Source organism: Pygocentrus nattereri, chromosome 3, assembly GCF_015220715.1.
Source record: "Pygocentrus nattereri isolate fPygNat1 chromosome 3, fPygNat1.pri, whole genome shotgun sequence".
Taxonomy (NCBI): domain Eukaryota; kingdom Metazoa; phylum Chordata; class Actinopteri; order Characiformes; family Serrasalmidae; genus Pygocentrus; species Pygocentrus nattereri.
Window position 1 is genome coordinate 45565869 of NC_051213.1, and position 17235 is coordinate 45583103.

Genomic DNA, 17235 nt, shown 5'->3' on the forward strand with positions numbered 1-17235 from the left:
GACCCTCACTGGCCTGCGGGGTCTCAGGTTGCGCCCTTAGTTCTTCTGCCTAAAGAGAGTGAGCTGGGTGGTGTCGCTCTCAGAGGATGCTCTGTGCTTTTCTTTGGAGCATTGCACGTAGAGCAGGGGCATCACCTGGCCTGGGCCTGAGCTTCTGGGGTGATGGTCCTGAATATGTTCCGGGCCCAAACTTTAATTTTTCAAAATATTGACTTATTTGGAAATAGTAACTTATTTTCTTAGTATATTGATTTAATATGTTTAAATGACATTTGTCAAAACGACTTACTATATCAAAATGGTGCACTGTCTCAAAATAATGATTATTACTAATGAAATTAGTAATCAGTGCTTTCACAAAATAACGTCTGTCTTGAAATTTGTAAGAGAAAAACATGAAGTCTCATCCAGGGGACTTCCCGCAATAGAACGTCCAGTCATGTTTGTCCAGATCAACTTAATCTAGATACGTTTCACAAGTTGTTCTCCAGCTGCAGAGTCAGGGTTAGATCTTGACTCACCGTTTCTTCTCAGTGCTGTGTCACCAACAGTTTCCTGCTCTCACTCTCTTAATCTCTCTCTCTCTGATGGTGTTCAGGAGTTCATGGTCCACTTCATTGCATGAACCCAATGTCCATGTTTACCCTGCGTGTGGTCAGACTGCGTGTGGTCTCACTGTTTTATTTAGCTCCCCTATTGACCTAGAATCACAGTCACCCAAACTGAACACAAGTTAAGCTGCTCTTGTGGTGAGGATGGGGTCTCTGTGGGTCACAGAGGCCTAAAGAATGAAAACCTTCTGAGATGTTGACCCACCGCAGGCCTAAAGCTTAGAAGCCCTTATAAATACAAATGTGATTTAATTAGGTGCAAAGCGCCTCACCTACCTGGCTTGGGTAGGGCTGAAGATTCTCTACAAGAGGGCATCATTAGCACTGCCGTAGCTGTTGGTGCTTCATAAGAGTGGTGCTTTGGAGCAGTGACACTGATGTCTTTCAGGAGGCAATGGCCAGTTAGTTCTATTTGACCAAATGTCCATTGAGTTGAGCTTGGGTTGGCTCTTCTGCAGAGTTTTATTGCAGTACTGATCACACTCTTGCCCAAAAGAGCCCTCTGCGTGATGGGGTAGAGGAGCCACTTTTGGTCCCCTAAAGAATCTTTCAACGGCTGGTTCTATAGACAATGACTTTTAAAAATGAGTGTCAGTTGAGGGTGAAGAACATCTCTAACGGTTAGCATTCTAGGAAGAACACATTGTCGTAGAACCTTCATCTTACCTGAAGGTTTCACCCTCTCAGCTATGGCTGCAACCAAATAACAGCGACTTAGCTAAGTGACTGCTATATTGCTATTGTTCCTATAGTCATGATTAGTGCCATAGTTAAGTAACTTAGCTATAGCTACAATGGCAATATAGCAGTCGCTTAGCCAAGTCACTGATACATTGGTATAGTAGCCATAGCAAGTCACTGCCATGTGATTAATGCAGCTATAGCTGTTACTGCCACATTTTGTTCGAGTTTAGAACCATTTGCCAAACCATTTGCCAGTGAAACACCCACTCTAGGGGGCAGTGAGCACACTTGCCCGGAGAAGTGGGCAGCCCTATCCACGTCGCCTGGGGAGCAATTGGGGGTTAGGTGCCTTGCTCAAGGGCATTTCAGTCATGGACTGTCAGCCGAGGGGATCGAACCAGCGACCGTCCAGTTACAGGGCTGGTTCCCTAACCTCCAGCCCACGACTTATGTATGATTAAATAACTACATTAGCCATATTGCAATAACTAATCACATGGCAGTGACTTGCTATGGCTACTATACTGATGTATCAATGACTTAGCTAAGCTACTGTTATATTGCCGTTGTAGCTATTGCTTTATGACTAATGTAATTATTTAATCATACATATATTAATACCATATATATATTAATATATATACCAATATATATTAATACCATAGTTATAACTACATTAATCATGTAGCCATAGCAAGTCACTCCTATGCGTACAATGCCGCCATAGCTGAGTCTCTTTTTCAGAGGTTTTTACGAAAACAGAAGTGGTTATTTCATGATATCACTCAAAGAAACCTTTTGTGGCATCTGTTTTTAGGAGTGCACCTGATTTCCTCATTTAGATGCTGATCAATAAAGAGTGTGAAGATGACTTTCCCCATAGAATGCACTAGAGCAGGGGTCGGCCACATAGCGGGTCTTTTACTGCCCTGCTGCGGCTCCACAGCAGAATTAGAAAGAATCAAATAATCCCCCTTTGCAGTGAAATAAAGCTCTGCTGATCATTCAAACACAGTTTGAACAATAAACGGCCTCAAATGCTGGAATAAATGTAGAACCGCTAATTCACCCTTTAACGCCTGCTGGTCACCATAGCAACGCGGACAGTCGCGCCTAGCTCGTAGCTAACGCTACGGCAAGGAGAAAATGTCGATAATTCGGAGACGAATGAATTTATTTGCTTTTATAAGCGCTCCAGCTGGTTTCCTGATATGTTTAAACTGCACCGAGAAACTGTGACTAAAAATTCAGGAGGCTTCTACTTCGCTAGATTCTCCCGTTCCACCTTAAATGGTGCAGCAGTTAGTTAGCTACGGTCAGCTACATTTTGGCGCCTCAGGCACCATTTAAGGTGGAGCTGTAAAATTGGAACAAGAAGCTGGGCTAAAGCTTAAAGCAGGGCAAAGTAAGTGTATTTTCGTTCATATTTCTTAGCCTGGGCCAGTACATTAACACAAACTGAGACATATTTACAGCCAAGATGGCAAAACGTTGACCTAGCTAACGCTAATGTTAACGTTGCTTCAATAATCTGGACGTAAAATGTTGTGGCTCCCAAGGCGGGAGTGACAGCACTTCAACACCAGCTGAATATTATTTGGTTAAACTAGACTTCAGTAAACCTGGTTTGTTGCTCGGTCAATGATGTGAGTGTAAGAGGTTGCTAAAACTTCGAAACATCACTGCTTGTGGCCATAACTTTGATTAATAGTGTTTAAATACATTTTTAAATATTCATTTTGCCCTCGGTCATTGCACAGCTGACCTATAGTGCTGTGCAAAAGTCAGAGACCCCAATAATTTATTAAATTTCCAGTTAAAACAGCGATTAATAACAAGGTGTTCATTTTTTAGTATCAGGGAAAAAAAAGCAATAAAGCCATTGTGGTCCTCCTTGAAGTGACTTTAGTTGTTGTTGTTGTTGTTTACGTTGTTGTTGGTCAGTTCAAGATGTGTGTATGTGATGAACGTCTAAATATAATATTTTTTTTTCAGTAGGGCGTCTTTTGCTTTCAGTTTTTTAAATTCATCTCCAAAGTTCAGTCTTAGAGGTTGGTTGCACTTTCTGCTTCGCCATCGAAGTAGTGAAAACATTCAGTGAGGCAGAAGGCAGAGCTCGGGTTATCTAGGGGACAGTTTTGGGGGTCTTGCGTGGTTGTTGTCACGATTGGCCCCTCCCAGTCCTCCATGTGCTTCTGTTTTGTTTTGGTCTTGTCCATGTGCTTTCTTTGTTTTGATTCTTCCCTGTCCTGCCCCCTTGTTTCTTGACTCCGCCCTTGATTGTTCTCACCTGTGTTGTCCACCTGTGTGTTGTTAATCCTTGCTGTTTCCCTGCACGTAAGCCCTGTGTTTTCCCCTGTGAGTTTGCTGGTCTTTGTATTGTTTACATTGTGTTGTTTGGTGTTGTGTCTGCTAGCCTCTGTTGTATTTTCTGTTCTCTCTTGTTGTATTTATCGTGTTCCTTTTTTGTCACGTCTGTTCCCTGATCTCTCCATGTTGGCTCCTTGACCCTGGACTGTCTTTACCCTGTTTATGGATTTGGCCCTAATAAATCTCGCTTCTCGCAGCGTGTGCGTCCACCTCATCATCGCTCCCACACGTGTTGGGTGTTACCATGTCTTTTCATAACTTTCTTTAAAAAAACAAGATAAAAACCCAAATAAACAAAATTCCATGCTGGTTCCAAGCTGATTTTTGCTGGCCTGTTGCTGGTTTAGCTGCTCACCCAACATGGTCATGCTGGTTGACCAGCGTACCAGCATCCAAACCACAACATATCCTGCGTTTAACTTTCAGGGAACCTTCAGTTTCCCTGTTGTTTCACTTATTTTCTATTGGTTTTCGCTTTTTTATGTAAGTGTATTACCTTACATCTAATCTCCTCAGAAAAAACTTGCACTTCATATCCGTTTTGATCTGCAGTGAACTAAATGAAAGACGATCTTTGACTTTTTACAGTACTGTGTATTTCGCTGAACTGTTGCTGCAGTCTGAAGTAAATTATTTTTGCTCATTTTCTCAAATATTGACTTAGAATCTGAAGTAATGAATGGATTTCTTAATATATTGATAATCTAAAATAATGACAGAATTTCTCAAATTATTGACTTAGAATCAAAAATAATGACTACATTGCTCAAAATGTTGTCTTATAATCTCAAAATAATGACTTAATGTTTCAAAATAATTATTAATTTTCCCAAAATAATGACTTATAATCTCAAAATAACAACTTAATTTTATTATCATAGAAGTAATGACTCACTGACTGATTGTGTACTTGTTCTGAGATGTTTGCGTTTTTTCAGGGTTTTGAAATGTCCACATTTTGTAATAAGTGTTTTATTATTGCTCAATTGGAACCTTCCCTGCTCCTGATTTTCCCGCCAGCTCCAGCCTCTTCCAGATTCCCTCTGCTTTTGGCATTGGCCTCTCTCTGTCTCTCTCTCTGTCGCGTGGTTCACACATGTCACGTATAAAAGAGAGGGACAAAATTGGAAAGAGGAGCAGAGAAAGTTACCTCTACCCTGTCTGTGGAGGACAGGACACGCGGTCATCGCAGGGACAGAGAGGCTGATAATAACAGTTTAAAAGCCGCTGCGTCGACGCCGAACTTCTGCTGAACGACGTTTCAACGTGCAGGACGTCGAGAACTGCACCAGCTCACAGGAGTTCCCAGAAGACGTCTCCACCAGAGGAAACAAGCCCATCCTCTACCCACCGCAGGGCAGACAAGGTAACGGGGGAACCATGTGAGATCTGTCTCTCTGTCCACTTACCTGTCTGTCCATCTATCTAGCTATATATCTGTCTATATATTCACCTGTCTATCAGTCTATCTACCTACATACGTGTCTTTCTAACTGTCAATCTGCCTGTCTATTTATCTATCTATATACCTGTCTGTCTATCTATCTGTCTGTCTGTCTATCTGTCTAGCTGTCTATGTACCTGTCTATCTAACTATCTGTCTACATACCTGTCTGACTATGTACTTGTCTATCTATCTATCTGTCTGTCTGTCTATCAATCTGTCTACCTGTCTGTCTATCTATCTATCTATCTATCTATCTATCTATCTATCTATCTATCTATCTATCTATCTATCTATCTATCTATCTGTCTGTCTGTCTATCAATCTGTCTACCTGTCTATCTATCTATTTATCTATCTATCTATCTATCTATCTATCTATCTATCTGTCTGTCTGTCTGTCTGTCTGTCTGTCTGTCTGTCTGTCTGTCTATCTATCTATCTATCTATCTATCTATCTATCTATCTATCTATCTATCTATCTACATACCTGTCTGTCTAGGTACCTGTCTGTCTATTTATCTGTCTGTCTGTCTATCAGTCTGTCTGTCTGTCTGTCTATCTATCTATCTACATACCTGTCTGTCTAGGTACCTGTCTGTCTATCTATCTGTCTGTCTACCTGTCTGTCTAAGTATCTATCTATCTATCTATCTATCTATCTATCTATCTATCTATCTATCTATCTATCTGTCTGTCTGTCTGTCTGTCTGTCTGTCTGTCTACATACCTGTCTGTCTAGGTACCTGTCTATCTATCTGACTGTCTGTCTGTCTATTTATCTATCTGACTGTCTGTCTGTCTGTCTGTCTGTCTACATACCTGTCTGTCTAGGTACCTGTCTGTCTATCTATCTGACTGTCTGTCTGTCTATCTATCTATCTGACTCTCTGTCTGTCTGTCTGTCTGTCTATCTATCTATCTATCTATCTATCTATCTATCTATCTATCTATCTATCTATCTACCTGTCTGTCTAGGTACCTGTCTGTCTATCTATCTATCTGACTGCCTATCTATCTGTCTGTCTGTCTGTCTACCTGTCTGTCTATCTACCTATGTATCTGTGTAATGTTGTGCTCCTGCAGGTGTCGTTAAAGGAGCTGAGTGTTTGAGGTCAGATGGCTGCTGTTCTGTTCTTTGCTCTGCTGGCGTCTCTCTGTGTGAACATTGGGCTCAGTGTTCCCTGTGAGTAAACACACCTCCGCACGTACAGACAACCACACACACACACACACACACACACACCTACACACACACACACACACACACACATTCCTCATAAGGCAGCATCCTCTTCTGTAAGCCTGTGTATGCGAGAGTGTATCTATCCATCTGTCTGTCTGTCTGTCTATCTGTCTGGATGAGCTTGCCGGGACCAAGAGCTATTTTCTCCTTGCCGAAAGCCCCGACATATGAGGTTCAAATTCAAAACTATTCTGTGCTGTGGTTTTGTTCTAACTATTGCTTAATCCCTTACAAAAAATAAACAAAAATAACAAAATTCAACCAAAAATAAGAGAATGAGGAATGAAAGTCTTCAGCAGCTAAGTTCTTGTGGGAGGGAGGAAAAGGCCCTCTTCTTTTACTGAGCTTCAGGAGGCAAGATGGATCCCGGGCAACCACACAATGCAAAGATCATCACAAAACACCCATTTTCATATCCTGCCCCTCCCGTTTACCTTGTCATATATCGTCTTAGTCCCCATTAAATCCTGACTCTGCACTTCTCTTGGACACCCTTATTTCCAGTCATACATGACATACCAAACCCGTTCCATACTTTCAAGGCCCTTTAACTCTTGCTTTATTAACGGCCTCCAAAAACCCGGTTTCTACAGGTTCTTATCGGCTTACTTCACTCTTTGGAGGTTTGCTCGTCCTTGCTTTCAGTGCTTCTGAAGTTTCAGGGACTCTCCGATGCTAAACCTCCCTAACATGCACGAATCAAGGCCTATCCTTAGTGAGATGATTAGTATACTTTTATTAATCAACTTTGTCTGTGCAATTGTAATTTGTGCAATAATCAAGGTAGTAATTTTAAGGAAACTCCACAAGCTCCAGCAGGTAAAGATTCCACAATACTGTGATTTTGATCCATGTCCGACAGTGTAGTTAAAGAATAACTTCAGTAAACTCTTTCTCTCCCACACGGCCTGCAGTGACAAACAGCACATCCAGTGGTTCGGAGTCAGAGGCGGATGCTCAGTCTGTGGATGCCCTTCAGGAGCGCTTCTATTGCTTCTGCTCTGACACCACTAACACCACTCTGGAACAAAACTGTTCAGCAACAGGTGAGACACTTAAAAAGACACTCCGGCCAAAATGAAAAAAACAGAATCTTAGCAGCATCTGTTGTGAACACCTGCAGTGGTTTAGACCACAGTAAAATCGCTTAATGATGCTTCATAAAGGCGGAAAGAAACTTTAACTCCTTTAGGGTGGACTTTTGGGAGCGTGCTGATTTGTAGTGTTTTGGGTTCTTGAATGCAGAAGGACATTATATGTTTTGTTGATTGTGAAAGTCAAAATAACTTATCCTCCACAGAGAACACACTTCTGCACATTTCACTGCACAGTTACTCCTTATTTCCTGGATTTAACATGAATCATAAATTGTAACCCGTGCAAAAATTATGAGACATTTTATATTGTTTAAATGTTTTCCAGCAAAATCTGCAGAAATGGAGATTGTGCACAAAACTTGTCGTATTTAAGTTTGTTCCCGGTAGATGATGTTAACTTATTTTCACCTCAACAAAACATATGTGACATAATTTGGGGGGCAGTCATGGGCTTGCGGTTAGGGAACTGGCCCTGTGACCGGAAGATCGCTGGTTCGATCCCCAGTGCTGACAGTCCATGACTGAGGTGTCCTTGAGCAAGACACCTAACCCCCAGTTGCTCCCCGGGTGCTGTGGATAGGGCTGCCCACCACCACTGTGCTCACTGCCCCCTAGTGTGTGTGTATTCACTAGTGTGTATGTGGTGTTTCACTTCATGGATGGGTTCAATGCGGAGGTGGAATTTCCCCGTTTGTGGGATTAAAAAATTATCACTTAACTTTTAATTTGAGCAGAGTCTATGAACTTTTGCATAGGACTGCAGGTTTACAGGGACATGCTGTTATATTGTAGTCACAGATATAACATAAGCTACGCAGTGCTGGATGTTGGTCAGTCAGTGGTCAGTCAAGCTTAAATTAAATTTTTTCCATTCGGACCAAGGGATTTTGGCCCTAAAAGAAAGTAATAAATTGAGTAAATTAAAGAAATTAAATCAAATAAATGGCTGTTTTTTGGGATCATTTTCTTATTAAATTTTGTTTACATGTGGACATAACTGACCAATAGCAGTTAATAATCTTTGTGGGGGCTACTGTTATCAGTCCCATGGAGAGCTACAGCCTCTTTGAAATGACACTCTTCCTTGGTTTTGTTGCTGTAGCTGATACTGTATGGAGATGTAGGAAGCCCAATTATTCGGAAGCAGCCAAAAGGTCCTACTGTGGAAATTGGCCTGTAAAAACAAATGATTGCATCATCGCTGCGTTGTTAACTCTTTTAACCCCTGTTCTTTTTCTGTCTCTCTGTGATCCCACCACCACCCCCCACCCCCACCCCCAGCGAAGACGTGCAGATCGTGTCCGGAGGACTGGACGTATCTAGAGGGGAAGTGCTACTACTTCAGTAAAGACAAACTGGACTGGAAGAACAGTAGCGACAGCTGTGCGTCTATGGGCAGCCATTTAACAATCCTCCACACCCAGCAGCAGCATGTACGTGTGTGGATTTAAACCACTGTTCTGAAGTTTAGAATCACTTATTAAGTTCATCTTTTTGTTATTTTATATTCATTATGAACTAATGCTGTGTAGATTCTGAACTACACAGCTGTACCGATTAACTCCCCAAATGGTAGCTGGAATCAAGTGCAGATTTACTGAAGTATTAAGACTTGTAAACAAAAACAGGACATTATATAGAATCGTAAAAACCGTCAGGACATCATGGTCCAAAAACACAATCCAGAACTCAACAAAGAAACATTAAGGCATGGGGTCAGAACTAGTAGAAACACAAGAAATATCCTGCTCAGAAACGTAGGGAAAACCTGGAGGTGGCTAATCCAGGTCCAAAATGTAAAAACCCTCCCCAGGATTTTGTTCCAACTGCCTGAACACCTTTGCTGCTGGTTTGAGCAAATTAGAGAAGTCAAGCAGTTGGAACAAAATCCTGGGGAGGATTTTTACTTTTTGGACCTGGATTACCCACCTCTAGGAAAACCTAACAAGACTTCGCAGTTAGACTTTACTTCAATAGTCCACTTTAGATGCTTTGTAGATGCTTAACTTACTCTCAAGTTGCACTCAACCTAGCTCTAATCCTACTCCTAACCCTAAGCCCAACCCTCACCCTGGCCCTAGCCCTCATCCTGCTCCAAACAGATAGTTTGTTAACAATTTGAACAACTGCAGGTAATCTATAGGGGACTATAGTGGACTATTCAAATAAAGTGAGACCGACTTCCCACAGGAACATCGCTCAGAATCCCTCATAAATACCCTCCAAAATGATTTCTGATTATGAACAGGTGTCAGCATGAGTCTCAGTACTCAGGAGCGTGAGACCTCTGCTGGCGTGGAGGGGAACCGACAACAGGTGTGACAACACCAAATTGTATTTTTAGATGTTTTGTTCATTTCAAGCATAAAAACACCTGTGGATTTGTTCAGATCTGAGGCAACAGTGGAGCTTTATTTTCTCACCTTTCTCAAAGACAAAAGCTTTTAGCACTGTTTATATGAGGGGGTCGAGTTGGTGGTCTTCCTGGTGGTTGTTAGGAGTCCCATTTTCTCTTTTTTTTTTGTTTGTTTTTTTCTCAAAACTAGCTTTTTTCACTCATTTACTTTGGACTTTCTCCTTCATTATGCATGCAGGTCATCTTACATCTAATCTCCTCAGAAATATCTCCTTAAAAGAATAACTTGTACTTAATATTCAAATTAAATGAGGCAAAGTTCATAACAAAAGTAATAATGTTTGCATTAGGGATGCAAATTATCGATTAATTCATTAATCATTAGTTGATTGATCTTATCGATCGACTTTCGATTAATTGATAAGCAGCGTTTTTCACCTGAATTTCAGTGTTTCAATAGGGCCTTTAAAAATATCAGCTAAATAGTTAAAATGAGTTCAAAAAGTATATATTATATTATGATAATTATATTGTATTATATTATATATTCCTCAAGTAATTATGTATTAGGAAAAGAAAGCAGACATGTTTTTTATGGTATAACAAAATACATTCTTTAATTTAAAAAAAGAAATAAATTAAGAACTGGCTCAGTTCTTGCATTTGAAAAAAAAAAAAGGATAGAAGAAATTAAATAGAGAGCCAAACAGAATATTATTGAGCCTATAGATCATGAAGAAACTGCATCTAGGCTATTAATTAGGAAATCCTCAACAATCCTCAACTGAAACATCCACAACCTTAATTTGTATAGGGTTACAGCGAAATAGACAGGTGGAAATGTTTCACCAGCCTTCCCGCTGCCACTATTGCTCTGCTTACCCCAGCAGCAGCAAAGCCATCATTGACTGCGAGATTTAGCGTGTGTGCAAAACATGCAACTGATTTCCAGCTGACTCGTGTGGGGTTGTTTGCTTGGACAATGTTTCTAGCGTTGTCGCGAACACACGCTGTAACGCGACCGGAGAGTCCCCAAGTCTCCACAACATCATTGAGCTTGTCAGCTAAATTGTCAGCGGTGTGTCTTTCCGACATGCTCGTCGTAATCAGCACTGCAGCCGGTTCTCGTCAGTGTAGTGGCACGTCACGGTAATGTAACTTTCTGTTGTTAGAGCCGCCCAACAATCTGTTGTCAGCAGTAGCAGTAGCAGTAACTAGCTTTGTTTTTAGTTCACTCTTCTTTTTTTCGTAGCGAGCTTCGAGGCGGGAGGTTATTGGTGGCCTCGAAGGGATATTGTAGCCTGGCTCTAGGAACGCAATGAGATCCTGAAATCCTGCACCGTCAACTCTGTTGATTGGCATCAAATCTCTCTCGATCATGCTGCATATCCTCTCTGTAATGCCCTCCGCCCTTCTCTCATCACACGCTCGCCTTCCCAGTGTAGCTGTGATTTTAGGTTGACCAGGTGCACTGGTGCCATGCAGGACAGCTGCATGCACGGTGTTCAAATGATAACTGAGTGAGTTAGTGGAACTGTTGGATTTCAATACCGCATTACACAGAGAACATTTGACTTCTTTGCCTAAACTAACAATGTTGAAATGGTCCCACACCGCACTTCTTTTCGCCCGCTTCATTTTGTTTTCAACCCTGGTCTCTCGCGACACGTGTTCACCTCTCATTGTTACGCTCTGTTCAAGTTACTACAGTAGCGCCCTCTAGCGATTAATCGCGATTAATACATTTTGTTCGAGCAACCTCTTGATCGACAATTAATCTAAAGTCGATTAATCATTTGCATCCCTAGTTTGCATTTCTTATATAGGAGACATGAATCCTTGTATGTTTCTAATTGTTTGTTTTTTGAAGTTTGCTTTCGTTTGTACTCTGTAGCTACGAGGCTAATGTAGCTAACAAGTAATGGAAGCTTATAGCCATCAGATTAGCATTGTGCTAACTGCAGTCATAAATCATCACACATGCTCAGACCATGATAAGTTGTTTATTGAGCTCTAATAGACTTGCTTATGAGGGTTCGGACACTTCTGTCGAAGCAGACTTCATGTTGTAAACATGGCTTGGCCGACTAAGTTGGAGGAATTACGTAAACGTAGATTTTTCACTGAACAATCGCTTTAACATCTTTTATCATTTTGTTTTAGGATCATCTGGAGAAAATAGCCCACGATATTGGTGGGTTAGATTATCACTTCTGGATCGGCCTGTCGGACTCTGAAGAAGAAGGAGTGTGGAAATGGGTGGACAACACACTGGTCAACAAAACGTAAGACCACGCAAACATACAGGCAAATGCTGCATGGATAGACAAGCACATTCAAATATATGAACCTGAAAATCGTTCTGTATGGAAGTGAATGTGAAATTGGTGTAGTGAAATTCACATGCATTCACCTTCTATTATTTGAAATGACCTCCTTAAATTGTTTGCTAGTCTCTTTTTCGAGTTAATAAGCTTATTTTCAGAGTTCACTGACTTTGCTTTACATAAAACACTAGCATATGCCAAACTAGACCGTAGTGCGTCTGACAAATACAAACTCAATTCCAAAATATTGAAGACAGTCGGTAAAATGTTTGGCTATAAAAGGGCATCCAGGAAAGCAGAGTCGTTTACGAGCCAAGAGAGGTCAAAAATGCATCAGCAGTTAAAGATTGAGATTCCTCTGCCAAAGGTCAGAAGGATTTTAGTTATTTCACCCTCTACAGTGGCATAATATTACCAAAAATTCAATGAATCCAGAGTGCGTAAAGGAAAAGGCTGAAAACCACAACTTGACCTGCGACTCAAACAGTACTGCATTAAAAACTGGCATGCTTCTGTGATGGATATCACCACATGGGCTCGGGAATATTGATAAAAACCACAAATGCAGGTTAAGACTGTACTATGCACGGTGGAGGCCATATGTCAACAATGTCCAGAAACGCTGCCGACTTCTCTGGGCTTGAGCTCATCTAAAATACACTGTGGAAACGTGTGTTGTCGTCTGATGAGTCAACCTTTCAGATTCTTTAGGGAAATAATGGACGTTGTGTTCCCCTGGCCAAAGACATAAATGACCTATAAACCCCCCAAAGGCCCACCCACAGCAATGGGCCTGTTAAATGAAATATCATTTTTTTTGTGTTTCCTACAGAAGTCCAAAAGGCCATGCGGTAGTTATGATTTTCTGGCTTGTTATCTTGTGATAACAAGTTAAGTGTCTTGTGATCTTGAGACAACAAAGTTGCAATCTTGAGGTAACAAGTTAACTGTCTTGTGATTTCAAGATAACGAATTGTTATCCTGAGATAGTTCATTATCTAGATCTCAAGGCAACAAAATTTGTTATCTTGATAGCACAAGATAGTCACAAGATAGAGAACTTATTATCTTGTGATCTCAAGATAACAATCCAGAAAATTACAGCAACAGCTCATGGCCTCTCTGGACTTCTGTAGTTTCCTTTTCATTGCCGGGTTCGTTACTCTTTGCTCCCGTGGTCTCACTGTCGCCTCCTGTAGGTACTGGAGTGAAACTCCCAAAGAGCCCAATAATCACGAGACTGGAGGACCTCACGGTGAAGACTGTGTCGTGCTGCAGTCCCAGTCTAAAACCTGGTTCGATGTGCCCTGCGACTTCCACTACAAACGCATCTGTGAGATGGGCGCCAGGCTGTGTCCTCAGGGCTGGACGTATCTAGACGGGAAGTGCTACTACTTCAGTAAAGACAAACTGGACTGGAAGAACAGTAGCGACAGCTGTGCGTCTATGGGCAGCCGTCTAACAATCCTCCACACCCAGCAGCAGCATGTATGTATGAACGTACACTACTGTTCTTTATTATTCTGTATTCACTATGAACTAATGCAGTGTAGATCAAGGTATTATACACTACACAGCAAACTGTAGTTTTAGATGTTTCATTCAGTATTTCAAGCATGTTAGTAACAGTAAGTTATCAAATAATAAATAATAGCCTCCCATTATTTATTTATAGCCATTTATTTATTGCAACTACGAGTAGCTATACAGTACTGTGCAACACTCACTGTGCAGAATGGCCTTTAAGTCCAAGTTGTTGATTTTTCAGCTTGAGAAAAAAACGTTTTCAAAGAAATCTTCAGCCACCGCTCCAAAGTTCAGTCTTAGAAGTTGGTTGCATGTTCTGCTTCTTGCGATCCACAAACACATTCAGTGGTGTTGAGGTCTGGACTCTGGGGCGGTCAGTCCATCGTTCAGCTTCTTTGTTTGATGTGTCCGTCTCCTTTTCTCAGTGAGGTTCTTCATGAACACCTACACATCCTTTCAGACCCATAGCGCTGAGCCGTCTTCTCACAGTGGAAGGATGGACAGAAACACCTGTGGATGTTTTCAGATCTGAAGCAGCTTGATTTTCTCCTCTCTCTCAAAGAGGAAAGCTTTAAGTGCTGTTTTTCTGATGGGGGGAGTGTTGGTGTCTCCAAGGTCTTCCAGGTGGTTGTTAGGAGTCCCAGTTCTCTTTTCAAGCCCCATTTTTTGAACTGTAGTTTTAAAAACCCCTCTTTTTCACTTATTTGCTGTTGACTTCCTTATGTAAGTGGACTATCTCAGAAATATCTTCTGAAAAATGAATAAATTGTACTTAATGGTCATTTTAACAGAAATTAAACAAATGAAGGGTCCCTGACTTTTGCACAGTACAGTTCAAAGCTTGCATTTCTTGTACAGGAGATTTATTGTATCTTCCTAACTGTTTGTTTTTTTCCCCTCTTACCCCAAATGTAGTCAGTCATTCAAGGCTACTCTGTAGCTACGAGGCTAATGTAGCTAACAAGTAATGGAAGCTTATAGCCATCACATTAGCATTGTGTTAACTGTAGTTAAGATAAGCTGTTCATTGATCTCTAACAGACTTGCTTATGAGGGTTAAATATGCTTATTATGTAAATTTAGATTCTTCACTGAATCGCTTTAACATCTTTTATAATTTTGTTATAGGATCATCTGGAGAAAATAGCCCACGATATTGGTGGGTTAGACTATCATTTCTGGATCGGCCTGTCGGACTCTGAAGAAGAAGGAGTGTGGAAATGGGTGGACAACACACTGGTCAACAAAACGTAAGTCTACACAAACAAATGTTTATTACAAGGATTAGAAATGGGAATTAATACGAAAACATGAAATGAAGTGTCTCACGCACATAATAAAAACTTATAAAGCAGTTTAAACCAGTTAAAGATATTAAGCTCCTATTCATATCCGTTCCAGTGTTCCACATTCAATTTGTATTAAATCCATTGTTACCGCAAACCAGAGCTTTTCATTTGTCTAAAACAAAAATCATATTGTCTTTATCAAATGTTTATGCCACCTAGTTTTTGGACTGGTCTCACTGGTCTCACTGTCGCCCCCTGTAGGTACTGGAGTGAAACTCCCAAAGAGCCCAACAATGACGCGTCTGGAGGACCTCAAGGTGAAGACTGTGTCGTGCTGCAGGCTGCGTCTAAAACCTGGTTCGACGTGCCCTGCGACTTCCTTTACAAACGCATCTGTGAGATGGACGGCATTAAAATAGACTGAATTACTGCCCTGTAATGCAGATAGAAACTCAGAGTGTTGCACTGGTTTTCCATAAATAAAGAAAATGGAAGATCTGCCAAGCTGGGCTGAGATTAATTTGGCTCTTGTGTGAATTTCTGTTGATAAGGATTGTAACCTTGCACTGAGAAGACTTTGGACTGAAAGCTTTCCTGCTCTGAAGCCAGAAGCTCCGAATGGTCATTTGAGCCAAAATAGTGAGATCCTTTCGCAGTGCTGGTGAATGCCTGCAGCTTGTGACTTAAAAGCTTTAAGAAATGAATACAGGGAAAATTAACCGTTTTGAATAAGTAAATCATTAAGAAGTATTAATATTAAGTGACCCTTATTAGTCCCACAACAGGGAAATTTCACCTCTGCATTTGACCCATCCGTGCAGTGAAACACCACATACACACTAGTGAATGCAAACACACTAGGGGACAGTGAGCATGCTTGCCTGTGCTCATAGCGGTGGGCGCCTTGCTCAAGGGCACTTCAGTCACATACTGTCAGCTCAGGGGGTTGAATCAGCAGCCTTCCAGTCACGGGGCTGGTTCCCTAACCTCCAGCCCACGCCTGCCTCTAAAGGCACGGATGGGTGTGAAATGCTCTTTTAGAGAAACAGTCAGAATTGTTCACAGTGGCGGTGATCAGTGTTTTGGAGCAGGGATGAAACACAAGTCTTGGGGCAATTAGCTAGAATAATGTCCATGTCCTAGAATATGACCAAGTGTATTTGTGCACAGAGGGAATTTGTCTTTGATTACACGTTAACTTAAGTTGCTGGTAATAGAAATTTCAGCTGGTTATAAGATAGAAATGCTAAATAATATATTTAAAAAAAGGTATATCATAAGAAACCACTAACTAGTGATCTACAAATCCTTGATGGGGCCTCTGAACTCAAACGCAGAGCCATGAAAGATGAATACAGCATTACGCTTTATTTAATAAATCTCTTCTGTCTAAGAATTCAGAGATCAATCATGTAAAGTGCAAACTCAAGACTGAGCAGCTGAGGTAAGTCTGTTACAGGGGGGTGGCAGTGGTGTTGGTGACTAGGCTCTAAACAGTTTTATGATGCCCACTAGTGGCCGCATGTGGTGTTGCAGGTGAACTTCTTACAGTTCTTCACCTCAGAATGGCATGCTGTGTAGGGAAGTCCAACAAGCCAAGTTCTTATGTGTCTGTCCTTTTAGGGCGCATTCGCATCCCCCTTGTTTGGTTAGGATAAAAGTTTTTTTATGACCCAGTTTCTTTTGACGTTTGTGAGGTCCTGGTCCACTTTAAAGTGATCCTTGGCTAAGTTTGTTGCCGGGAGCCTGTGTTTTTCAATGGGTTACACCAAAATGACCAAGTAAAAGTGCTGCATGACATGCACTACACGTAGGGGGAAAAATCGAATGCACCAGTGATCAATTTTAATAATACAAGTAGTTGTAAGAACCTGGTGCTTGGTTAAAGACCTAGGCTTCTTTATTCTTAGTTTGCTACTTAGAGAAACATTTCATTGAATCAAATTGAACCTGATGAACTACTTCTGCTGGTCTGAAGCACTGGATACATGATAGACCACCCACTGTCACACAATAGCACAGAGAAATCTACTCCCCTTAGTAAGATTTTTGGCTAACGTGAATGAAGACAATGGAGAATTTCAGAGGATGTGGTCGCTGTTCTTAAATTATCTTCCTAAAACACTTAGGAAGGCTGTAATGCTGGGAAACGTAGCTTTAACATCTGAGATTGGATGCATCTGGCGGTGACTGTTTCACAAAGGCCAACTCATAATATTTTTTATAACATTACTTGCAGAAAATCTGCGTTTCGGTAGTGACATTGTTTTATGTTCCACACTGAT

General features: G+C 41.2%; 1 protein-coding gene across 2 annotated transcripts; it reads left to right on the forward strand.

Moving 5' to 3' along the window:
• Nucleotides 1-4726: 4726 nt before the first annotated feature.
• LOC108432275 (CD209 antigen-like protein E) lies at nucleotides 4727-15470 on the forward strand. Of its 2 annotated transcripts, none has more exons than XM_037536725.1 (8): nucleotides 4727-5031; nucleotides 6192-6294; nucleotides 7269-7400; nucleotides 8733-8884; nucleotides 11971-12092; nucleotides 13334-13622; nucleotides 14790-14911; nucleotides 15212-15470. In XM_037536725.1, exons 2-8 carry the CDS (start codon nucleotides 6228-6230, stop codon nucleotides 15372-15374), a joined length of 1047 nt encoding a protein of 348 aa, XP_037392622.1. In that variant the 5' UTR covers nucleotides 4727-5031; nucleotides 6192-6227; the 3' UTR covers nucleotides 15375-15470. The 2 variants fall into 2 exon arrangements, with proteins under 2 accessions (XP_037392622.1, XP_037392621.1); XM_037536724.1 differs by having other exon boundaries at nucleotides 6195-6294.
• Nucleotides 15471-17235: the final 1765 nt, after the last annotated feature.